Below are 25615 nucleotides of genomic sequence, written 5' to 3' on the forward strand. Positions count from 1 at the left end.
GTATAACTGAATCACTTTGCTGTACACCTGAAACTAACACAACATTGTTAATCAACTATACTCCAATATAAAATAAAAAGTTAAAAAAAAAGAATTGGGTTTGATTCTTGTACCCATCTTGTGCCAGAGGTGAGATCTTGGGCAAGGCTGATTCACTTTGTTGTACAACAGAAACTAACACAGCATTGTGAAGCAATTATACTCCGATGAAGATGTATTTAAAAAAAAAAAACTTACTCCTAAACAAAGTTATCTCATCTGAAAAATAAGAATAATAATACCAGGTCTTCTCAGATTTATTGTAGAGTAGAGGTGATGTGAATGGATGAGTGCAATGCCTTGTAGAGTGTATTTTAACACAGTAGTTCCCCAGGGGTGGTCTTTGGACCAGTAGCATCAGCATCATCCAGGAACATGTTAGAAATGAAACTTATGGGCCCTACTATAGACCTAATGAATCAGAAGCTGGAGGAGGGAAGTTGGGGAGAGGTTAATCATCTGTATTTGAACGTGCCCTCCAGGGGGTACTCATTCCCTCTCAAGTTTGAGAACATATGCTTGAATGAATAGTGCTTATTGGTATGATTGTTGTTTTAATAGTATCAGTATTTGATTTATTCCTGAATCTTAGGAAGTGACTCTTAGCCAGAGACCAAAGGTTACCATTGATACTATCCATGAAATCAGGCTCTGGAGGAGAGCACAGGATGGAAAAGAGTGGAAGGCAGACTTGGAGGGGCAAACAGGACATAGCCAGCCCAGCGTGCTTTGATTCAAGTCCTCAGGCTTCTCAGATTCTCGTATTCAGCCCTTCAGTTCTGCATTCGTCACTTTATACATATTTATTCAGCACCAACTGTATGCCAGACATCATGCTAGGGCGGTGAAAAGGACACGCATGGCCAAGGGGCTCACATCCTTCCGTGTGTGCGCAGGCGTGTGTGTGTGTGTGTGTGTGCGCACGCACTTGTGCACGCGTGCTGGGAGTATCTGCGAAGCCCTATCCCTGTGCTTCTTCATGGAATGTTTGACCACATGGGTGCCTGTCCTCTGTGATTCCTGGGTTCATGTATTCTTAGGTTGTTTCCCTTTCCTACATGGGTATTTCTCATTCCGTATTCTTGTCTCTTCCTAATCTATCTTGTATATAAGCAAACCAAATTACCCTTTTTTGAGATCATTCTTAATCTTTCCCATGGAATAACTCAGATTAGATTGTTGTTTATCATGGTCTTTGGACAATTTAAAGTTTTGACAAATCATTGAAAATCAATGTGTCCCTTTGCCCTGCTGAGAAGGTTGTTTGTGGCCCCTAGCTTTGCTGACGGTATACAGTTTCAGACTTTTGAGGAAGGAGCCATTGATTCTTCCAAATTAGGGCTTTTCTTTTTTCCATTGTACCAAACCAGCTTCTTCTCCCTTGGAGATGTGAGAAAGCTTCTCCCACTGAGACAATACTTGGTTCACTAAATAAGATTCTTTCTCCCCAGAGTGCCAGAGGCTCTAAAACGGAAAGCAGCTATGAAGCCTCCATAAGGTCAGGTGCTGGAGGCAGACATCATTAGCAAAGCTTGTCCAGAATCTGTCAGTGTGACAACAGCCAGCTGCTCAGGGAGCTCTGTGTGGCTCTTCGGGGCTACTGATGTTGAACTTTTGATGTGGGAGAAGGAAAGGCCATTTGCAGTCAAGGAGACCTGGGGAGACATTCAAGCTCTGATGGAATAGCTGCTTCTGGTGTCTTGGGCAAAGTCCTTTTTGCGTCTCCATTTCCTTGGAAAATGGACACAGTTTGTACTGTGGAAGTTCAGCCTGAACTTTGTAATAGGAGAATGGATGGGAAAGCACCAAGTAGAATGACATTCAGGAAGAAGATGTAAAGTGTGACTTTCCTTTAATGGTTGTTTTCAATAGCCCTGGTCTCAACCCTATGCTATTCCCTCCTCCATTTGCTGCCCCAACTCAAGATCCTAGAGCCGTAATACTCTTTTCCTTCCTAAACCTACTCTGAAGAGGAGATCAGAAATTCATGGACAGAGAGGTCTCTATCATTGAATCCCAACTTTAGCACACATCAGGGGCACCTGGAGAGATTATTAAGACAGATTGCTGGGCTCCACTCCCAGGGTCTTCTTTTCACTGGGTCTGGAATAGAGCCTGAGAATTTATATTTCTCCAGTGATGCTGAGGCTGCTGGTCTAGGGAACATTCTTTGAGAACAACTGGTCTATATTATAAACTTGGAGGATGTTAAAGCTGGAGAAGATCTTAAGAACTGTCTGCGCTCATCTTCCATTTTTACTAATCAGTAGTGAGTCGGTAACTGGGCCAAGAATGTGACCCCGTCTAACAGACTTTCTAAATTACCAGGCTGGATGACTGAGGACAATTTCAAGTGTTATTTACCCCAAGGCAACTGCATTTCAATTAGGATCTGAACTTAAAGCTATTAAGGATGATGCCGGTGATGTTTATCATGATCATAAGGATAGTATCTTATTGTTTGAGTTCCTTCAATGCATCAGACACTTTCTGTGTTGTCTCTTCCTGTGATAAGCCTAAGCGGTGGGCGGGGCTCGCTACTCCTGTCTTCTAGAAGAGGTTACTCAGGCTCAGAGGGTTCAGGTGGCTGGCTAAGGACACTAGGGGAAGACCTGGTCTCCCCGTCTCCAGGCCCTTGCTCTCACCCACATACCATGCCATACTTTCTATGAAATGAAGTTGAACATTCTGTAAAGGAAATTAAGGAATCAAAGAGAAGGTAATGGCATTGGTGGCCTGAAAACTAATTGCCACTCTACACCACTTGCTCTGCTTCTCACTGTTGACTCTGTTCCTCTGGGACACAGGAGTACCAGGATATAGGGCAGGTAATCACTTGCAGAAATAGTTTTGCAGACCTACTGCCTGGCCGTCAGGAACTGTTCTCTGCTGCTGTAGCCTTGGAGTGTCTCTATCATCTCTGTCCTCTTGCCCAGGTAATGGGCGACCTCCCTGTGACCAACGACCATGACAAAACTTCAGGGCTCAGGCCTGTGCTCGTGACCACACACACACACACACACACACACACACACACACACACACACGACATCCCCCTACCAGATGTTTTTGTACCCTGTGGACGCTTCAGGAAAGCAGCTGTTGCACTAACCGTGGGAGAGCCCAGCTGCCGTCCCCCCTCCCACTGAGCCCCCCTGGCTTCGCTTGCTTGTGCTGGTCCAGGGGCTGATCCAGGTGAAGGGTCATTCTCTTTCGCTCCTCGCTTGGCAGGTTTCCTTACAGCCTCCTGAGGAGGCCATGTGAACACTTCCGAGGGTCCTGTTGATTGTCTGCCTTACATTTTCACATCATTTTGGAGGTCTCTTTCTACTGTTCTGAGGGACCGAAGAGATATAGGCAGGCTCCTTCTTTCCAGCTGAAGGTCTCCTTTTCCTGAACCTCGTGTGGTCTCCAGGTGCTTCATACCTCAGTTCACCTCTCTTCTGCTTCCCTGGGGGATGTGGTGGCACACTCACACTCACACGTGCACACACACACACTTCCACACATGCATACATTCATGCACACACATCCTCATGGGCACACGCGTACACACACTCACACACAAATGCCCCCCACACACAGCATGTTGCTGACTTGGTCAAGGTGGAGGAATGGTTGGCAAGAGGGGAGTGGGTGGGAGGAAAGTTGTTTCAATGACAGCTGAGGTATTGATCTTCTGAATTGAGCTGGGGAATGCCAGACAGAGAAGGAACTTGTGTTGGGTCCTCACTGTGTGCCAGGCACAGTGCATTGTGTCCTGTAATTTCATCCTCAAGCCCCAAGTCTATATAGGTTCATTTCAAGCCCCAAGTCTATAGGTTCACCAGAGAGCTGGAATGTGGCAGTGTGTCTGTCTTCATTCAGAATCCTGCTCTTTTCACTACCCTGTGCTCTGTGAAGGAGGCTGAATCACTGAAACTACCCTCTTGGGCAGCTGCAGTCACAGAAGAAATGCTTGCTGAATTGCAGAAAACATGGGGACACAGGAGACTGAAAGAAACCAGCAGGAGTCACCCATGATGGCATCACCCAAAGATAGTATTTGGTACTTGGTTTTGATTCTTCATAAAGTTCTTGCATAATAATTTTAAAAAGATATCACAATGTAAATACTCTCTTGTAACAGGTTCTTTTTCACTAAACGATATAATACTGGTTGTCATTTATTTAGTGCTCACCACATGCCAGGCAAAACCCTAAGCATGTTACATTTACTGAGGGATTTAATCGTCATCAGAACTCTCTGAAGTATGGACCATTTTACATCCAGGGGAACTGAGGTTCAGAGATGTTAAGCATCTTGTCGGCACTTACACAGCCAGCAAGCAGTGGAGTTGGGATTCGTATCTGTACGGTTGGAGTCCAGAACCCAGGCTGGCTCTTCTTCATCACGGACAGTTGTTTCCCTTAGCAGGGAATGCTCTTTTAAAACACCATAGTAGCGGTAACATAATATTCCATCATCTAATACATCATTTACCTAGCTGATTCTCAATTGTCAAGCATTTAGATGGTTTCCAGTTCTTGCTAGTTTAAACAATATTGCCCTGAGAATCTTTGTACAAACATCTTCTCTGAAAGGGAATAATTCCTTAGAATGAATTCCTAAGGGTAGAACTGCTACATACGCACATTTTAAAAGCATTTGATTCTCCCCACCAAATTACCGTTCCAGAAATATCGTTCCAGCACACACTCCTGCCAGCAGACCGTAGAATTGTTCTTTTCTCCATAGATAGTCTGGGTCTTACTGTTGCATCTTTTGATTTGGCGTAGCGCATAATAATGTATCACTGTAGCCAGGATTCAGGATGCCTGTGGTGATGTGTGGCGATTTTGTGAACATGAGCGTAGGAGCTAAGATTTGGGATGCTGAGCTCTGCTTTGTTGGGGTGAAGGGTGGATGCAAGGAGAGACAATGAGCGTGTCACTGGATGGTTAATGCCCATGAGGCTGCATCAGGTTTCCAAGGTGTCCCTGATACCCTAACATCCCCATCCACAGACAGCGCAGGCCCCTGTGTCTTCCCTCTCCCCACATTTCAGCTGTTCCACGAACCACCTCTGTAAAGCTGGAGGATGACAGTCACTGGAGCCAAAGAAACCTGTGCTCTCCCCTCTGCCATGCTTGGACTCACGAAGGGAGGGCTGGGGAAACTGCTATGGTGCCCTTACCCTCTGAGCACTTCCCAGGGGAATGCTGTTGGTGATAGAACCCGTGGGAATGGCAATGACTGTCTTTCTCCAGGTTGACCTGGCTCCACTACTCACCATCTGGGTTTATTTGGGACAAGTCACTTTATTTTTCTGAGTCTCAGTTTCTTCATCTGTAAAATGGGGTTAATGTTCAGCCCCTCAGAATTATACCATGGATAGAAAAGGAATCATGTATCTGACAACCCAGCATCCAGGAGGTACTTCACACCTACCCTGTACCTGGCAATGCAGACACCTGATTTCCTTTAGCACTTCTTTTCTGATAGTATTTGTGTTTGATGTTTGTAGTACCTGCATTCTTGTTTGGGGGGATAGAGTGGTTGCTTGTCCCTTTCCAAAATCAGTTAGGATGGAGTAGAACAGCATTATGAAGTTCTTGCCTCCAAGGCTGTTGTCTTGGAAAGTTTGTGCTCCAAGTGAGTTCTGGGAAGGGCCATGTTAGTGGTGCAATGAAGGGCAATGCAATCTCATTTTATTACCAGTGTGGAGCAACGGCGATGAGCCATCCAATATCCCAGCTCACTTGTGACTCTGTTTATGGTGCCCAGCCTTCCTCTAGCAAAGTAGGCTAATCATGTTTCCCCAAATGTTAGGGAGGCTGCTGTAAGCACTGGGGTCAGACAGCCCCGTGGTCTCAATCCCTTTCCATTTGTAGCAGTGCATCAGCATGTGGGTGGACTTGGGAGGAAGTGGACTTCAGGGATGGGCTTGGATTCTGTTTGCTAAGATGCTTCCTGGGAGACAAACTAGGAGTGGTCTGTCTACCTGCTGCTGTCCTGGCATCCTGAGGTGCCAACTGGACATTTTCTATGACATTTTATGTGATGTCAAAGCTGTTCTTTCCTCCTTTCCCCAAGGTCCTCACATCTCTTCTTTTATGTGTGAACCAAATGCCTTTTCTTTCTTTTTTTTTTTTTTTTTTTTTTTTTTTTAAGGAAAAGGAGAGAGTGAAATGAAGCCACATGTTTAGCTGCAGGCCAGGGATGTAAGGGAGACTTTCCCACGTGTTTGAATAGTGTCAGGGAGCCAGTGCCCTGGGAAACCGGAGAGCTCTGACAGACCTTTGTGCTCTGTTGATGGGCAAAAGCGCCTTTAGGAGCCAAGAGCACACAAGGCAACGGAGATTGAATCTGGTACAGAGATCGGATCTGGTACCTATGTAGTGTGTGATAGCATAGATTGTGTAACAAGATGAAAGAAAATATTTTAATCAATTTGTCCTAAGAATCACCACTAATCCCACTCCATTATGTAATATTCCTGTTCATCTTTTGGCGTATTACATTTCACATATATACAGAACAGTAATAATAGTGTATCCATCCCATTGTTTTCTACTAATTTACATATATAATATGTATATATTTCTATGTGTGTATATATATATATAATATGTATATATACATTTCTATGTTTCTGCATAGTCTTTATAATTACTATCAGTTGCATAAAACCATATCGTATTAGTGAACCATAATTTATTAAATTATGTCCCTAAATTAAATATTTAAACTGTCCCATGCTTACTTTATAGTCAACATTAGATTTAAAATGCCTGTCACGTCATTAAGATACATAGATACGTTTGGTTTACTTTTTAGGTTAAATTCTTAATTTGCTAGGGCAAAGGGTAGGAGCAGTTTTAGACGTTCATGTCATGGATGCTGCGTTACTTTCCGAAATGTTGTGTCATTCTGTGATGCCTGTGGCCGCGAAGGATCACAACCACTTTGTCACAACCTCACTAACACTGGATATGACCAATTAAAAACAAACTGTGGAAGTAGGAAATTATATTCCTAGACTGTGTTAACTGTCAAACCGCCACTGTCTTAGATGAGCTAAAGATACCTTCATAGCTCCTGGAAGTATCTTGGGCTGGTGTCCCGGGACTCCAGAGCCAGCTCTGAAGGGCTCCCTGGGTCGCTGTGCCCACCTTCTGCATAGAGCCTTCTGCATAGAGCCAAAGGCTTGGGGAAGGCTTGGCTGAATCTACCAGCCTTGTCTCCAGCCTAACTTTCCAACAGCCGCATTCCAAGGCATTGATGCATAATAAGTCAATGATTAGAAGTTAGGAATACATTTAATATTATAAATGGGCCAGCCAGATCAAGGTAATATAACTCATTAAAGAGGTGAAGTCCAGTATTTGTTCTTGTTTTGTTTTAACGCAGAACACAAATCTATGGTACCGCTTTCATCTTTTAGACTTTATGAAATAAACGTCAATAATCTATTTGTGAACAGCTCACTGCCTATTGCTTCTGATCTCACATAACATCCTCCTTAACTCCCCTCAGCCCCCTGCGAAGTAGCGAAAGGACAGGACTGGGAGACATAAGAAAGGATGAGTTGGTATGAACGCTGGCAAAGTAGCCACCCTAGAGCTCTGTTGTGCCATTTAGCCAAAGCGTTCCCAGTTTCCTGCAGGAAGGTGTCTGGTTCACCCTTCTTTCTCTGTGAGGAGCAGCCAGTGGCACACAGTTGAGAAGAGGCTAGATTCCTGCCAATAGTCTGTCTTCCCAAGAGACTGGAAAACAATCCTCAGCAAAAAGAAGTAGTTAATATAAATAGGAAATGACAGATGTCCCAAAGTGTGCGAGATCTCTGGCACAGAGTTGAGGGGGTGGAGGGTAGAGGGAGAGGCGTAGAGATGCCTTCTCAATGGAAGTAGAGACGAGGCAAGAGGCTGAGCTACAGAGGAAGGAGCTGAACCAAGAGCAGAATGGGAGAGATGCTCAGACTCAAGAAAGGCAGAGGATGAGCCTATGACAGGAGGGGAGAGAAAGAGAGGAAATTCTTGGATCTCTTGGAGGCAGATTTTTGATGTATCTGGCATCCCCCACATATGGAGAAGCCAGAACTTTTGGATAAGCAGCACAGAATAAGAAGGTGGACACATAACTATTAGAGGCTGCATGGAAAATCGGTTCTGATCCCATAAGGAAGGGTTATAACTGTGGGGAGGTTATGGGGCGTTCATTCTGCCTGGATCAAGAAGAGGGTCTCTATAGAGGGGGTATAGCCATGGTGGATGGCATGTTTGGGCTTCTGATACTGGCATCCGAAGTGTTCCTGAGAATATGGTCCTACCTAAGAAGCTTTCTGTCTCATACAGGGGCTGCGACATACCAGGAAGATTGGGGAGACACCTGTAAGGTCCAGGAAGTTGTGCTGGAAACTGATGAACTTGGGAAGCCCAGGGTGGTGCATTTTACTCAGCATGAGGCTAAGAGAAGAGGACCCAGGAAGCCGTGGGATGCTGAGGAAGTGAGGAAGGGTTGTTGGGGATGGGAAGTATTTTATAAGGCTAGAGCTCCATTGCAGCTGCAGTTTCTGAGTTAGCCCACATGTAAGAGGTGGCGCATCAGCCAGCCTCTCCAGGTCTTCCCTGTTCTGGCATAGTTAGGTAGATTAGGGACCAGCCATGTGCTTCTTGAAGCAGACATAAGAACTATGGTAGTCAATGTAGTCCCTGTTTACAAATAGGGAGACTGAGTGTCTGGGGTCATTCAGCAGCTCAAGAAGGAGAACTTCTATTTTCTCCTCTTTTCCTGACTGCCTTCCTGGTTAGCAGGGATTTGCACCTGAGACATCGCCAGCATGCCTTCCATATGTTTTCTGCCTTCTCAGCTTAGGCAGCGGGACTATAAATGCAGCTTCCTTCATGGATCTGTGCTCACCTGTCACTTAGCCCAAGCTGGAGCCACAGATGCCTGTGGCTTGACGGATCCAAGTGCCCCGTTAAGTGGCCATGCCAGGCTTTTGTCAGAGCCGGTTTCCACTTGAGGCAGGCCAGCTTATTTCTTTCTCCTTCTTGGAACATCACTTGAAACGTAGGAACGAACTTGATCTTAATTCTTTCTTCAACATGACATGCCCTTTTGAAATTGTGCAAATAACAATGTCTGATTGTCATGTTGAATTACAAGCACGGGTATGAAATGCTCCAGAGTCGGACAGAAGCCAAATATTAGGTCATAAGTCAACATTTTGCTGAGAAACTCGGTTACTAAGAGGTGGAAAATTTATATCTTTTCATGAGAAAACGTGTTTGCCAGCAGGAGAAAATTTCAAAACTGTTATGCTCCCATGTGGAGGGAGAGAGATGAGTGTAATTTTGCAACCTGGGTCAAAGCCCTTTAGGGACTCCTGAAATTGACTTGGGCAAGGAAAGAGGCTCTGAGGTAATATTTGGATTGTTCCCGAGGTGAATATCAATGGGTGGTATGGTCTATGTCATTTCTTACAAGATCGTCGGGTAAAATTGTGTGAATGGCTAGGAGCAGTCTATTCCTGGCAGGGGGAGGCCATGCTCCACCCACAAAGCCTTCGGATGGAAAACTCCTGATGAGAAAATAAGCCAGCTTGGCCCACGGGCACCTAGGGTCCCAAAAGAAGCAATATCGTGATGAGCTTCACCTAAGCAGCTATGGCATTCTCCGGAGATTCTCAGTGGACACAAAGACAACTGAATAAAGGCAGGAGAAGGGAATAACACCCCTGCTGACAGTGCCACAAAGCTTGTAGCTTGCCAGCTTGGCCTGTTGTTACCTGTGATGTTTCAGCCCTGCCACTGCCCCAGGCTGGGGTCGTCCAGCATCTAGTGTGAGCTGTGGTAGGAGAGAAGAAAGCATGAGGTGTCTGTATGTTCACTAGAGAATTAAAACCAGGCTCTTGGCTGCATTAAGAACATCATGCTCTATTTTAAGCTGGCCAAGTGACAGTGTCTAGTTTGCATCTTCTTCCAAAAATAAAAGCAGCTCACATTACTTGTGAGTGCCTAAACTCCAGGCCAAGTCAGGATTATGGCTCAGGATAGAACTGAATGTCTGCTATGGATGGGTGTGATGGAGTGGGACTTCAGCTGTGGCCACAGGCAAATTCGGATGGAACAATTTGCCACCATTGCATGGATATAGAGACACTGACACCAGAAGCCTCCTCCATGTAGATGCATGTGCGTGTGTTTATGCACATGTATGCATATCTATCTGTGTGCATATAAATGTGTGTATGCTTATGTATGTGCGTGTGTGTTTGTGTGTGCACACTTTTGTGTGGGCAGTGAAAGGGAAGCGGCAGAATCCTGGCTTGGCACCATAACAGTCAGGACCCTGTCCTTAATGGCTTCTTCCCCAGGCATAGCAAGTTCATGACTTAGATATTAAGTCACAGCCACTCGGGGGCACTGATCCTAGGGCCGTCTCCCATGTTCGCCTTAAGCAGGGCTCAGTCAAGTTCTAAGTAGAAATATTAAATGGATACTATCATGCATCCCCCTAAATCTCCGGTCAGAATATCTCAATTCCCTGAGGTCAGACTTTCTGCACTCTCCAAGGTGAGCTCACTACTCTGAGAAACAGGTCCATGGCACTGTGACCAGGAAGCTAGCTCAGAGGCCACGTACAGCTCATCTTGCCCACCTCTCTGTGAGATGCGCAGCACTGGGGCCTCCTGCATTCATCATCACATCCTTCTATGTCTAACCACAGTGAGTGGCATCAACCAGGGGTGGAACCTGCAGACCAGAAAATAGGAGAGTGTGCTGTGCCGGCTCGTTGGGCAGGAGGACCATTTAGAAGGGTCCCTCAAATCCCACCACTGAGAGGCCTCACTGCTCGAAAATAATACGGGAGGCCAGGTCTGCCTGACTTCATGGTGATTTTGGTGTTTCAGGCAAAGAAGGGGAACTACGCCTTTCTGTGGGATGTGGCCGTGGTGGAGTACGCAGCCCTGACAGATGACGACTGCTCCGTGACTGTCACTGGCAACAGCGTTAGCAGCAAGGGCTATGGGATCGCCCTGCAGCATGGCAGCCCCTACAGGGACCTCTTCTCTCAGAGGTAGGCTCGGTCAGTCAGAACACGCTGGCAGCCCCCATGCTCCAGTTGGGGTTTAACCAGCCTTCGGGAGATGAGAGCCAACACAAACTTGTTTATTCATCACGTTTTCCTCAGTGCCGACTATGTACCAGTACATGCTGCCCTCCACCCCTGTCCCCAACTAGTCCTATGCCAGGTCCTGGGATAAAAAAGAGGAAGTATGTGTAACCTTCCCATGAAGCTGCATAGTCTCAGTGGGAGCTGTGATGTGAGTAGGCGATGTCAGCACAGGGCAGTCAGTGAGACAGAGAGGATATTCTGGGGGTGGTGGAGTTCAAAGAAGGGCATCTGACCAGACCCAGAAGACCAGGGAGGACTTCCCAGAGGAGGTGGCACCTGAGGCCTGAAGGTAGAGTAGGAGTTAGCCAGATGGGCCTAGTAATTTAAAATTAAATGAAAGATTAACTGGATCTGGGAAGGGCCCAATAATAACTACTTAAGATAAATGCAGGGTGGAAAGAGTCAGTGTGGAGACATGAAAAACTGGGGCCAGAGAAGCAGATTGACTCCATATTCACCTGCACAGGGGCTGAGGGAGCAGATGCTGTCCACTGGGGCAGGACAGGGACCTGGCCCTCACTGCCCACCTCCCCATCTTTTCCGGATCAGCTCCTGGTAATTGATACTAGCAATGGGGCGTGTTGGGGGAGAGTGGAGGGAAACACTGTGCAGACAGGAGTGTTCTGGCCTAAGCAAAGACACGTGGACCCTGTCCGCCAGAAATGAATATGTGTGTCTAGTTTGCATTGGCCTCTTTAGCTTCCCAGGTGATTTTCTGGTGCACGTCCATCCTTTGAACTTGATCTTCTCTGGACTCCTGGGCATGACTGAGTTTCCAAGTGCTCAGTCTGGACACCTGGTCGGCCTCCTTGACGAAGATAATCTCTCATCATCCCACCCCCATTTCTCGCTTCCCCACGGGAACTTACCTTAGCCCTTGACCAGGTTACCTGGCCTCACAGAGAGGATGGAGGTGAACAGCATGGGTGAGCTCAGTGGCCTTTTCCCAGCAGCCAGCCTGCTAACAGGGGCTCGTGTCCCCAGTGATGTCTAAGCCCACCACTCACACATGTCTGTGGAGTGACATCCTGGTGGGTGAAGGAGCAGAACTAGAGCTCTGCCTTGGTCCACCAGAATCCAAACTGTGGCAGAAGCGGCCAGGTGAAAAGGCCGGCATGGCGCTGAGGCTTAGGGGCAGCGCCCTGTTACCTGATGAACACATGTTTTCCAGCACTGAGGAGCATCCACTTGGAGGGGTGAGAATTGTTAAAGATCATTCGTTTCACATCCTGAAGCTCAGAGAGGGTAATGTGCGCTGAGGGCAGCTCAGCCAGCAACTGGCAGATTTGGGAGGAGAAGGCAGGTCCCCTGAGCCCCAGTGCTGTGCCCATGTTGCTATCGGATCTCTGAGCCCTCCCTCCTCCCACCTCCCAGATGTTGATTGGGCTCTTCTGATCACGAGCACCTGAGCCTAAACCCCATCAGGGAGAGGCCTAGGAGGAGGGCCTGCAGCCCATTCATTCAGTGGCTTGTTTGCAAAACTGGGAAAAGGGGTAGAAGTAATTAAGTTCAATGAGGCTTTGGGGTTTTCTGTAGAATTTAATCAAGTATACATGCCATGCCTCCCTTTGCTCCCTGGAGCAGAGATGGATGACACAAGAGAAGGAGGAGTAGTGATTTATCAATTGCTGGGATTAAAGGCATGAAGAAGGGATGGCTTCTCTCCAGGGTATATAAGACAGTGGTGTTCTTGAGGTTTACCCTACTTGGTTTTCTGAGACAGGATGCTCAGGGCATTCCCCAGGCCATCAGCCTGTGAGCACCTCTCTCACAGGTTGGTAACAGATGGTAAGGGAGCTTGTGGGACCAACGCAGCAGCAGCAGCACCACCAAGACAGCTAATGTGCCCCAACACAGTGCTCACAGAAGCACAGGGTCCCCAGTGTGGAAAGCTTAGGGTCCCCGTGCACTCCAACTGCTCCGAGATCCCCTGAAAGTCTGCTGAAGTGAACACTGACGGACTGGAGAGAGGAGAGAGCCTGGTTCTTGGCTGGATCTTTCAACAAACATGATTGAAAGTGGCTAGTCCAGTTTCTGTGTCATTTTGGCAGGAAGTGATTAATTACCCTTTGCTTTCATCAGAAGGCCACATGCTCTAGGACTGTAAGTGAATGTCCTTGGTAGGCTGTGCTGGCCTCCTGAAGTATTGTCATTGGTGTCTATGTTTTAGCCTTTCCTGGGCTGGAAGCGTCCCCACCTCCCCTGCCTGGACACGTGGGTACCTACTTGGGGAGAACACTCAAGGCTTCAGGTTTCCAACTTTCTGCCGCCAACGGTTCTTTAAGAGGCTCCATTATATGATGCATGCAGAACTGGGGGCTGCCCCTAACTGGGTCATGCCTGAGAGGAGGAAGGGGGCAGGTCCAGGAAGCAATGCCCCATGCCATTGACAGAAAAAGAATCCTATGGAAATAGCAGATCCCAGTCTTATCTGGAACTGCTGTAGCCTTCCTTCCCTGAGTCCCAGGGACTCAAGTTATTTCCTTGAATACAGATATGTTCCCTTGTTTTGGCAGAGGACTGGGTCTTTAGGCTACAACTTACGTGTGTGTGTGGGACTGCGGTTGAGTGCCAAAGCCCTTTTATGGACCATGGCATGCAGAGTAGGCATTCAGCAAATGTTTAGCAACTTAATAGCCATTTATAGAGCACCTACTATGTGGCAGCCTCCACGACTATTGACTAAAGGAAAGCACCTGCAATTATATCTGTCTGGAAAATAGGACAACTGGCTTCAGGAAGTGGCTATTATCATTCTGGCTTACTCATAAGCAGGAGTAGAGATTATTATGGTGTGCATTAGTTTAGCCTCGTTCCAGGAGTCATTTTGTGCCCGTGACTTGTTTTATCTTCCCTCTGTTGCTTACATATTTAAATTTTCTTTTGGATTAGCTTGTTTGTTTTTATTTTATTCTGTGTTTTCCTGTAAATTGCCTTACAGTCTTCCTGGAATAATATTGGGCATAAACATGCATACAATTACAAGGAGCAGGAAGAAGGGAAGCGTCAGCAAAATGAAGCCTCCTGCAGTTAATGAGCCCAAGAGTGGGAATCCGGCCCTCTGGCCCCGCTCCTGTTGGAGTCTCACCATCCCCTAGGCTGGAGGTGACTCTCAGAGAGGAGGCTGACTGCACTTAGCAGCTTGGTGTCCTGGAGAGAGCATGGCCTCCCGGGTCAGCGTGACCCAGCCCTGAAGAGCAGCTACGCCACTTGCTAATTGCAACTGGTGGCAAGCCATCTAGATTCTGAGCCTCAGGTCTTCCATCTGTAAACATAAGAGCTACTTTGCAGGCTATTGTGAGGATTAAAACAATGTAAAATGGTCAGTCCTTACTGTGTCCTCAGTAAAAGGCAGCTTGTGTAAACATTGGATGGCTAGGGCTGCTGGTCAGTATGGCGCCAGAGGGTGGTGCTATACTGACCAGCTTTCTGGAGCTCTTCTTGCTTGCTAGCTCTTGAGCTGAGTGGTCCCATGTGTTCTCCCGCTTTTCATCTGCTTGTGATAATTCTGTGAGGTAGGTGCTTTTGTTACCGACCTGGGTCCTTGGACTCTTGAATCAACAGAAGTTGATAAGAGGCCAGACAAGGAATTCAGGCAAGGCTTTACTGGGACTCGTGCTATAGCAGGAGGGAGCAAAAACAAGACAAAGGTCCCTTGCTCACTCCCCAAGGGTGGGGAGGGGGGCAAGCTTGTACCTTAAATGGGGTAAGGGTGGGGGCGGATGGCTGGGTCTGGCTGGAGGGCTGGCTTAGGTGGTCTGCCCACCCCCGTGGGGGTGCTGTGTGCAGGGATCGTGTGCAGTACCCTGCTTTTGCTCCCTGAAACTTAGAAGCAGCAGTTGGTTTGTGGCCCTTTTGTATCTTACTCTTCATAATGGCCCCGACTGCACATGCATGCAGTTATCTTCAGTCCGTCACAGTTTCTTTGTGTTCTGTTGCTGCAGCAGACATTTGTCCAGGTACAAGTGCAAGCACTCCGGTAAAGGGTCCCAGCTCCCAGCCTTTCTCACTTTTGTTATGATCTCCGATTTTAGTGATACGAAAGCTAAAGTTGAGAGGTTTCCTAACGTGGCTAGTGTGACGGCAGAGTCTGGGTTTGACTGGTGTCCATCAGAGCAGAATCTGTGGCAATAAATTAAAAACTCTGCTGCTTCTCCATGGTGAGCCAGTAGCCCAACCACGAGTCCTCTTGAAGGCCCTGAGGTCCTGCATACCTAGCCCTGGGCTTCCCGTAACTGCCAGGAGGCCCAGCCTACTCGGAACTGCCAGTAGACACGTACGTAACGGCCACTCAGCATGAGCCAGTGGACGTACAGACATGCAGCTTCCCTAACACGTCCAGAGCCACTTGGAGGTAGTGGGACCCTGCAGCTGCCCAATTAATCATGGCATGTGCCACAGAAGAGACCTGTGGCATCCCAAGTGCGACCCCAAATGCCTGTGTAAATCATGCCTTTATCCCAATGACCAAGCTGAATTCTAAGTCTCTTGTGCTGACCTGTGCCCTGGCCACTTAGCCGACAGTATCTCACCACAGCCACTTTAGTTCGGGTTAGTTTTCACGATTCCGTTCATACATTCGTACATTATCGATGCAACAAATATCCCTTGATGGCTCAAGTTGTGCCGGCCACTGTGCTTGCCCAGGGGAAGCCACGGAGGTCCAAAGGATCTACTCATTCCCGGTAATCATGGGTCAATCCTGCAATGATGAGGAAGCCAAGCTTAGTAGGGGCGAGTCACTTGTCCGAGGACACCCAGCTGGGATTGGTGCAGATTCTTTGCACAGAGCCAGGCTGTACCCAGCCGGCGAGATGCCACACTACGCTGGCCCCTAGGTGCTGACAGGGCAGGGAACCCCCTCTGGGCTGTCTCCCTCCCTCTCCACAGTCACAGCCCATGATTGTTAACTGAGCTCAGCTTCAGCCTGTGGTCACAGCTGGCCTGCAATTCAGGTCCAGGGCAGAGTCTGCTCAAGTGGCCAGTTGGCCATGAGCTTCTCCTGACCATCAAGAACCACTGCTCTTGAACTGTGCATACCCAGAGGGCTCAGAGAGGCCACTGAGGGTGTTGTCACCTGAACAGATGACCATGGACCAGGCCAAAAGTGTCCGGCCTCCACAAATAAAAAAGCTTCGGTGTGAGAAGCCCGGGGGCTGCCAGCTACCACGGGCTCCCTGTCCAGACCCCTGGATTATAGAAAGAGTCCATGAAATACTACAACAAAGGAGAACTACCATCCAGACACCGACCTGGGGAATACGGGGGAAGGGGGGTTGCCCCACCTCTGTCAGCAGGATAAACGCCAGGCTCCCCTCATACCTTCCCAGAGCCCACATTCTTGGCTCTGCCTGTTTCTTTCACTTCAACTCACATCCTCCTCCTCACCCACCGTCTACAGCCTCACTTGCCACGTTTTAGCTTCTCATACACTCACCCTAGACAAGACTTCCAACCATGGTTCTAGTCTCAGGAAGGCTCTTCCTCTTCCCCGTGGAATGCCGTCCTTGCCAACCACAAAATGACCTTGGCAAGATATGTCACCTCTCTGTGCCTCAATATCCTTCTCTATAAAAATGGGGCCATGGAAGTAGCCTTTCCAAAGAGTTGACATGAGTGTTAAACACTGTCAAGCACTTAGGCGATTTCCTGGCACACAGGTATGCTAAACCCCTGTGAGCTATTTTATGCTTACCCTTCACCTCCTTGATGAGGTCTCCCCTCACCCTCCAGTCCAGGCCACCCTCCCAATGGGTGCCTTTCTTTTTTTTTTTTTTTTTTTTAACATCTTTATTGGGGTATAATTGCTTTACAATGGTGTGTTAGTTTCTGCTTTATAACAAAGTGCCTTTCTTAGCGTGTCTACTTTCATTTCATTGTATTGATCACAGCTTCTTACTCCACGTTGATTGCTCTGATTGTTTCAGTGTCCGGGTAAGTATCTCTAGACCAGCACTTCCCCAGCCTTTTTGGCATCAGGGACCAGTTTCATGGAAGACAAGTTTTCCATGGACCAGGGTCGGCGGGGATGGTTTCGGGATGATTCAAGCGCATTACTTATTGTGCACTTTATTTCTATTATTATTACATTGTAATATATAATGAAATAATTACGTGACTCACCATAATGCTGACAGGAGGTGGAGCTCAGGCGGTAATGCGAGCGATGGGGAGCGGCTGTAAATACAGATGAAGCTTCACTCACTCACCCGCCACTAACCTCCAGCTGTGGGGCCGGGTTCCTAACAGGCCACAGACCACTACTGGTCCATGGCCCAGGGGTTGGGGCCCCCTGCTCTGGACCATACTTGCAGCAGTGTTGAACATCATACTTGGCACAATGCAGATGCTCCTCAAATCAATGAATGAATGAATGATTTGATGAATCCTAGTGGGAGAGACTTAGGATATAGTTATTGACGTTTGAAAGAAAGCCTTTCTGTGGGTCCACAGTCTGAGTGATTGCATCATGCATTTCTGTATTTCCTGATTTTATCCTCAGAGCTTGCCCCAGGATCCCATGTCAAGGGTCCTTATGTACTTTGCTGTTGGACTTCATCCATGGGCAGTGGGACAGGGTGGGAGAGGACATCAAGGCTTTGAGGAGGAAAGTGACAAAATCTGAGGAGTGTTTTGAGAAGGGTGCTTTGCCTGCAGAGTGGAGAATGGATTGGGAGGGAAAAGCTGAGGCAGAGAGCCACTGTGATGGTTCAGCATCGTCTGTGGAGGGGCCGACATGGCGGGGAAGGGGCCAGGGCCCCCATGGCTGTGTCAGTGAGGCCAGGGCTGTGGCTCATGTGGATTGTATCTTGCAGGATCCTGGAGCTTCAGGACACTGGGGACCTGGATGTGCTCAAGCAGAAGTGGTGGCCGCACACAGGCCGCTGCGACCTTACCAGCCATGCCAGCGCCCAGGCGGATGGCAAGTCCCTCAAGCTGCACAGCTTCGCCGGGGTCTTCTGCATCTTGGCCATTGGCCTCCTCCTCGCCTGCCTGGTGGCCGCCCTGGAGTTATGGTGGAACAGCAACCGGTGCCACCAGGAGACCCCCAAAGAGGTCCGTGCCCTGGGCCCTACTTCTCCTTTTTGCAGCCTAGAGGCAGGAGAGTCCCACTGGGCCACTCGGCGGGCGGTTTTCTTCCAGTTAGTATTTACCCGAGCCGCTTGTCTGGAGACAGCAATGTTTTATGGGGGGATGGTGCCATTGTTTTATTTTGCCTTGAAAGCCAGATAACAAATGTAAGGAATGTTTTCACGCTTGAGCAAGTGCCAAGGCGCCAGCAATGGCCACTAAAGTCGTGTATTTATCTATAGAGCGGGTGCAGCATGAACAGCGCCTTCCCTACCCTGCCCCGCCCATGTGCCTCCACCCTGACCTGGAGAGACCAGCTGTAGGGTAAGAGAGGAAACCGCATTCCTTCCTGGTTCTCTTTGGTTCATCAAGGGTCATGGGCCCTGCTTTCCCAGCCTGGGAGGGAGGACCGGCCCCCGCCCCTCATCATCCATTCTCCCTCTCTTCCTCCTCCTTGCAGGGCCCAGCCTTGCCCACGTCCCTCCAGGCACACCCAGCACAGGGACCACTTGGGCTCTGTTCTGACTCTAGGTTCTGGGCACATGTCCTTCCCCGTGGGTACCAACTACAAGCTGTTTCTGCCCTCCACACTTCTGGGTTTTGCTCATCTTCAAGGTCGATTTTTTTTTTTCTTGTCTGTAGAGTCTTCATGAAGTTCTCCTGGAGCCAGTGCCTCTAGGGAAGGGTGGCGAGGAGCGTCATTTGGTAATGATGCTCTCCTGGTCGAAACCTGCACACAGGCACTGTAGCACAAGTCCAGCCACTCCACTGTAGGGCTGTCACTACCTGATACATATACCTCAGCTAATTCTTGAGTCATAGCTCCACTTAAAGATTATGTTGATAGGGATTCCCTGGTGGCGCAGTGGTTGGGAGTCTGCCTGCCGATGCAGGGGACGCGGGTTCGTGCCCTGGTCCGGGAAGATCCCACATGCTGCGGAGCGGCTGGGCCCGTGGGCCATGGCCGCTGGGCCTGTGCGTCCGGAGCCTGTGCTCTGCAACGGGAGAGGCCACAACGGTGAGAGGCCCGTGTACCGCAAAAAAAAAAAGATGTTGATACAAACAGGGCTAAATTTCAAACAAGAAGCACTAAAGTAACCAGAACCAGCATTCAAAGAGGCAGCATCACCATGGCCAACATCTCTGCAGCCTAGAAAGGCTGGCTGACCACAGCCCCATACATCAGTCTGTAACAGAGCCCCTGACATGACTGGGAGTGAGGACAGACCCTCCATTCATACCAGGCAGTGAGCTCTCTGTCATCACGCTTAGATTTTGCTGGAAAGAGCTTGCTGTTTGACTCAGCATGTCTGAAATGTTCTGAGGACCTCCATCTTCCTCTCATGCTATCTGCATACCTTCATGTAAGGCCATGCAAAGCCAGAGTCTCCCACAGACTCAGGGGTCTCCTGTCACCCCTGGGCCATATGAGAGGAGGAAGGAAGAGATTTGAGGAAAACCCACTGACAGGAACAGTTAATGGTCCTGTCCCAAGCTTCTTTTTCATTTTTTTTAACATCTTTATTGGAGTATAATTGCTTTACAATGATGTGTTAGTTTCTGCTTTATAACAAAGTGAATCAGTTATACATATACATATGTCCCCATATCTCTTCCCTCTTGCATCTCCCGCCCTCCCACCCTCCCTATCCCACCCCTCTAGGTGGTCACAAAGCACCAAGCTGATCTCCCTGTGCTATGCGGCTGCTTCCCACTAGCTATCTATTTTATGTTTGGTAGTGTATATATGTCCATGCCACTCTCTCACTTTGTCACAGCTTACCCTTCCCCCTCCCTGTATCCTCAAGTCCATTCTCTAGTTGGTCTGCGTCTTTATTCACGTCTTGCTCCTAGGTTCTTCTGACCATTTACTTTTCTTTTCTGTTTTTTTTTTTTTTTTTTTAGATTCCACATATGTGTGTCAATATACGATATTTGTTTTTCTCTGACTTACTTCACTCTGTATGACAGTCTCTAGGTTCATCCACCTCACTACAAATAACTCAGTTTCGTTCCTTTTTATGGTTGAGTAATATTCCATTGTATATGTGTGCCACATCTTCTTTATCCATTCATCTGTCGATGGACACTTAGGTTGCTTCCATGTCCTGGCTATTGTAAATAGAGCTGCAATGAACATTTTGGTACATGACTCTTCTTGAATTATGGTTTTCTCAGGGTGTATGCCCAGTAGTGGGATTGCTGGGTCGTATGGTAGTTCTATTTGTAGTTTTTTAAGGAACCTCCATACTGTTCTCCATAGTGGCTGTACCAATTCACATTCCCACCAGCAGTGCAAGAAGGTTCCCTTTTCTCCACACCCTCTCCAGCATTTATTGTTTCTAGATTTTTGATGATGGCCATTCTGACTGGTGTGAGATGATATCTCATTGTAGTTTTGATTTGCATTTCTCTAATGATTAATGATGTTGAGCATTCTTTCATGTGTTTGTTGGCAGTCTGTATATCTTCTTTGGAGAAATGTCTATTTAGGTCTTCTGCCCATTTTTGGATTGGGTTGTTTGTTTTTTTGATATTGAGCTGCATGAGTTGCTTGTATGTTTTGGAGATTAATCCTTTGTCAGTTGCTTCATTTGCAAATATTTTCTCCCATTCTGAGGGTTGTCTTTTGGTCTTGTTTATGGTTTCCTTTGCTGTGCAAAAGCTTTGAAGTTTCATTAGGTCCCATTGTTTATTTTTGTTTTTATTTCCATTTCTCTAGGAGGTGGGTCTTGCTGTGATTTATGTCATAGAGTGTTCTGCCTGTTTTCCTCTAAGAGTTTGATGGTGTCTGGCCTTACATTTAGGTCTTTAATCCATTGTGAGTTTATTTTTGTGTATGGTGTTAGGGAGTGTTCTAATTTCATTCTTTTACATGTAGCTGTCCAGTTTTCCCAGCACCACTTATTGAAGAGGGTGTCTTTTCTACACTGTATATTCTTGCCTCCTTTATCAAAGATAAGGTGACTATATGTGCTTGGGTTTATCTCTGGGCCTTCTATACTGTTCCTTTGATCTATATTTCTGTTTTTGTGCCAGTACCATACTGTCTTCATTACTCTAGCTTTGTAGTATAGTCTGAAGTCAGGGAGCGTGATTCCTCCAGCTCTGTTTTTCTTTCTCATGATTGCCAAGCTTCTTTTGCTACTGGAAAATCTTCAATGAAGTTTACAGCAAATGTCCCTCTATACAAATGTCCCTTTGATTAGGGGAGGAGGACAGCTTTTCCAGCTGGGTGAGCATTGCACTGTCATGGAGGCATCATTCTGGGCTGCTGTGAACAGTGTGGAGACCAGACGACACAGGCTCAGACCCAGAATGTCCCTTGTGAGTCCATCCTTGTTGCTTCTAGTCACTGTCTCTTCACATCCCCTGGTTCAGTATCTAGCGCCAGATCCAGCCTGGACAGCCCAGAATGAATTGTCGAAGGGGCTGTGTGTGTGAGAGAGAGAGGTGGCGGCGGGGGGATCACTGGAGAGGCATAGAAGACAGAGGCAAAAAGAGAGAAAGACCAGGAGACCAAGGGATGACCTCCCTGAGAGGAACAGCTCCGTTCTTGCCTGGAAAGCCTCCTAGCTTCCTTTCTGGCTTCTACATAAGCCCAGGATCTCAGGCACAAGAGAATGAAATACAGTATTCCTGCTTAGAAAATGTGGAACTTTCTGCCCGGGGATGCCAGCATGCTTCTGGATAGGAATGAGAGTTGATGTAGAGGTGGGTTGAATAAAACACAGTAGCTGCCTTTCCTCCAGCCATTTTGGGTGTTACATGGTAAAAGGAAGAACTGTTCCATCTTTCTCCTGTTTTTATAGGTTTCTGCTTTTCAAATGAAATTTCTCCCTTCCTTTCCTCATTTCTTTAGTAAGTATCCCTGTAAGGACATAGTTCCTGGCTTTAGGCGGCTTAGCTCTACATGGGCAGACATGACAGAGAGGGCAGACATGACAGAGAGGTCAGCCAAGAGGTCTCCGTCATCCGTTGATCAGGGCCATCCTGGAATGAGCCACAGTTTCCATCAAGGGCTCAGGGGCACCCAGCCCAGCCAGGGCATGGTTGGGTCACAGAGGGTAGGGATACTGGTTAGTGAAGAGTTCCTGGGGCTTGGGCTTGTTGGAACTGAGTGTTGAAGGATTGGTACTAAACCTCGAGCTGGAGGAGATTGGAGCTTGCTTTGGGGCTGGGTGACCAGCACAGGGCAGACAAAGTCATCACACCTCCTGGAGCTCTGGGGCATCAGCAAGGAGATGGGAGTAGAGGAAGCTGGAGTGCAAAGCAGGGACTTGCTCTGAAGGACTTAGATGCCAGACCAAGGGGTTTATACCTCATCACACAGGGAATAGGAGCCAGGAAAGGGGTTGAAACAACAGATTTTAGAAGCATATATTGAAAACCTTTGACAAATAATGATGGTATTTAATCCAGAACCGCTTTGTATCACTGGTTGCCTGTATTTTATGGCGCAGCATTTGCAATTAGGTGAGAGTGTCTGCTTGAGCTGAGAATGCTTCATTTTGGGGCATTGGCCATATTTCTTAAGAGCCAGAAACCTGTCTTTGGGTGGCGTCCTAAGTCATATTTAACAGCTTATGCTGCGACATCGTCAGAGTTTAGACACCTACTTCGGGAAGAGTAGTAATGTGCATTCAACCTCTTAATATTCACGTGGATTTGAGGTCATATTTTTTCTAAGGAATCGGACGATTATGTAGTTAACCAATGCAGGTGAGTGCATCCCGCTCCGCAGTTGCAATAAAGAGCCACCCTCTAGATTTATGGGGAAAGTGGAGCCGTTGCTCTGAGAATAAAATATTCATGAAATAAAGATGAGAACTGCACAAATGGGAGATGACATGAGAAGTGAGGGATGAATCATTTGTCACTAGGCTGGGAGCTTGGAATTCTTGTTGCTTCCTGCCTTGCCTGCCCTCCCCCAGTCTCTGCTTCCTCTGTCAGGGGCTGACAGAGGCCGGGGTGGCCAGGCAGCAGGGGTGAAGCAGCAGCCAAGCTCCTCTTTTCTGGCCAGTGGTCCAGCTTCTGTCTGCAAACGCCCACAACACACTCCTGTGCTCCATTGGAGATTTGTTGCTAAGGACACTTCCCTCAAATGTACACCTTTCCCTGCCTCCATCCTCCAGTGCTTCTTCAACTCCATGTAGAGACTTTCTCTCCTGCATCTTTGCCCTCTTCATTTATGCTAACCCCACAGTGTCACTCTGAGGTTCAACAAGGGACGGTGTGTAAATTGCCTTAAGTAGCAGCTGACCCATGGGAATGGTTTTGTTGAATGGTGGCCAAGGGGCTGCTCCCTCCCAAGGACCTTGTGATGGGCAGAAAGGGCTGCAGGAAGAGGAGTCACATCTTAGGGCACCTTCTCTGTGCCAGGAAAACTACATGTTATCTTCTTTTCTTTTCTTAAAACGTAAAATATTTATTATTTCAGAGTTTGGGTCAGAAATGGAAGCATAGCTTAGCTGGGTCTTCTGTCTCAAGGTCTCTCACAAGGATGTAATCAAGTTATTGACCAGGGTTGGGGTCTCATCTGAAGGCTATACTGGGGACAGATCCACTTCCAAGCTCAGTCACATGGTTGTTTTTGTGGTCAGGATTCATTTCCTTATGGGCCATTGGGCTGAAGGCCTCATGTTCTCACTGGCTGTTTGCCAGAGGCCATCATTGACATCTTTGCACATGGGCCTCTCCATAGGCCAGCTCACAACGTGGCAGCTGGTCTGGTCATTGTCATTGTCATAGTCATCACCACCACCACTGTTGTTGCTTCTCAGATGGGGAGAGATTAAGAAGCCTTCCCAAGGGGGCTTCCCTGGTGGTGCAGTGGTTGAGAGTCCACCGGCTGATGCAGGGGATACGGGTTTGTGCCCCGGTCCGGGAAGATCCCACATGCCGTGGAGCGGCTAGGCCCATGAGCCATGGCCACTGAGCCTGCGCATCTGGAGCCTGTGCCCCGCAACGGGAGAGGCCACAACAGTGAGAGGCCCGCGTATGGCAAAAAAAAAAAAAGAAAAAAAAAGAAGCCTTCCCAAACCAGGCCTGGAATCTGCCTCTGCAGCACTGTTAGAAATATGGATTCCCAAGCCCCACCCCATGGATTCAGAGCTGAACCTGGGCCTTTTTTTTGTTTTTTCCAAGGCCCCCACATGATTCTCAGGTTCCCATGTTATCTTCTTAACTCTCCTGATTCTCTTCAACAACATTTGAGGAAGGTATCCCTATCCCTGGAGAAATGGGACTCAGAAATAGCAGTGGCAGAACTGGGAGAGGAATGATGTGTCTGCCACTGGGCCTTACATCAGGAGTGTGCAGGAGCAGGGGTTCCTACTTAGCCTTTCCAGATGGTTTGCGGATGAAGAGTGTAGACCAGTGATCCTTTCCCTGAGCCAGGATCCTGGCTCCTAGGTAGGCATTTACATCCTCTGAACCACAGAGGGGTTAGGATTAGGGTTAGTCCTAACCAGAGGGGCTCAGAGCTTCTGCTGAAAATGTATCCTGGCCCAATGGCTACACTGCTGATATCAGATCCCTGGGAAAGAGGGTAAAGACAGTGAGTGTGTGTTTCAGCCCTTCACTCACGGCCTTTCAGTAAGAAGGCACTGAACACTTACCGTACACCAGCGTGTAGCTCAAAACCAGCTCAGACGTCACCCTGCTCTGTAAAACCTCCCTTGCCCATCTCCACGGGCCTTCTTACCTCCCTGTGTAAACACTCAGGATTGAGTGTTGGGTGGGATTCCAAATTGCCACTAATGGTTTACCTGCCTATCTCTGCTTTGAGTCTGTTGGCTCTTCTCCACCTCTGCATTCCTATCACTTTGCTCAGTTTCTGGAACGGTGGGACCTCTTATTAAGGGGTGATGAATACAAACTATTGAGCACCTTCTGTGTGCCAGGGACCAAGATGGATGCTTCACGAAGAACATTAGCTCTTCTGGTAGTAGGAGCTCAAAAGTGTTTATCGAATGAATGAACCAGTCTAGGATCCTATAAAGAAAATGTTATTAATGTTAAATTGTTGTGGAACTATTGCAGCTGGATCAATGGCTTTCAATTCTGGCTGCACATCAGAGGTGATTCATTCTGGAGCTTTTTAGAAATACAGATGCTTGGGCTCCATTCCCCAAAGGGTCATATTAAGCAGATCTGGACAACTGTAATTTCTAGAAGCTCCCCATGTGCTTCTGCTGTCCTGTCAAGGATGAAAACCAGTGGTCTACACCATCATGCCAAGGGGAAAATGAGTGGAAAAGAACTCAGGTTTTGGAACCGGGTAAACACGGGCTCATCCTGGTGCTCCACTTACCATAGAATTGTGTAACCGTGAGCAAG

The 25615-nt window shown here is 47.8% G+C and overlaps 1 protein-coding gene across 2 annotated transcripts in view; it reads left to right on the plus strand.

Moving 5' to 3' along the window:
• Positions 1-25615, plus strand: part of GRID1 (glutamate ionotropic receptor delta type subunit 1) — a 678670-nt gene that overhangs the window by 641028 nt on the left and 12027 nt on the right. The window contains exons 14-16 of one of the 2 annotated variants that reach the window (XM_027129688.1): positions 10938-11104; positions 18019-18259; positions 18517-18598. In XM_027129688.1, the coding sequence (XP_026985489.1) occupies positions 10938-11104; positions 18019-18259; positions 18517-18597 (489 nt within the window). In that variant the 3' untranslated portion in view covers position 18598. The remainder of the gene's footprint in view (positions 1-10937; positions 11105-18018; positions 18260-18516; positions 18599-25615) is intronic. The other variant, XM_027129687.1, reaches the window with a different exon arrangement.

Source organism: Aethalodelphis obliquidens, unplaced genomic scaffold, assembly GCF_003676395.1.
Source record: "Aethalodelphis obliquidens isolate GAN/ISIS:26980383/991018 unplaced genomic scaffold, ASM367639v1 scaffold37, whole genome shotgun sequence".
Taxonomy (NCBI): domain Eukaryota; kingdom Metazoa; phylum Chordata; class Mammalia; order Artiodactyla; family Delphinidae; genus Aethalodelphis; species Aethalodelphis obliquidens.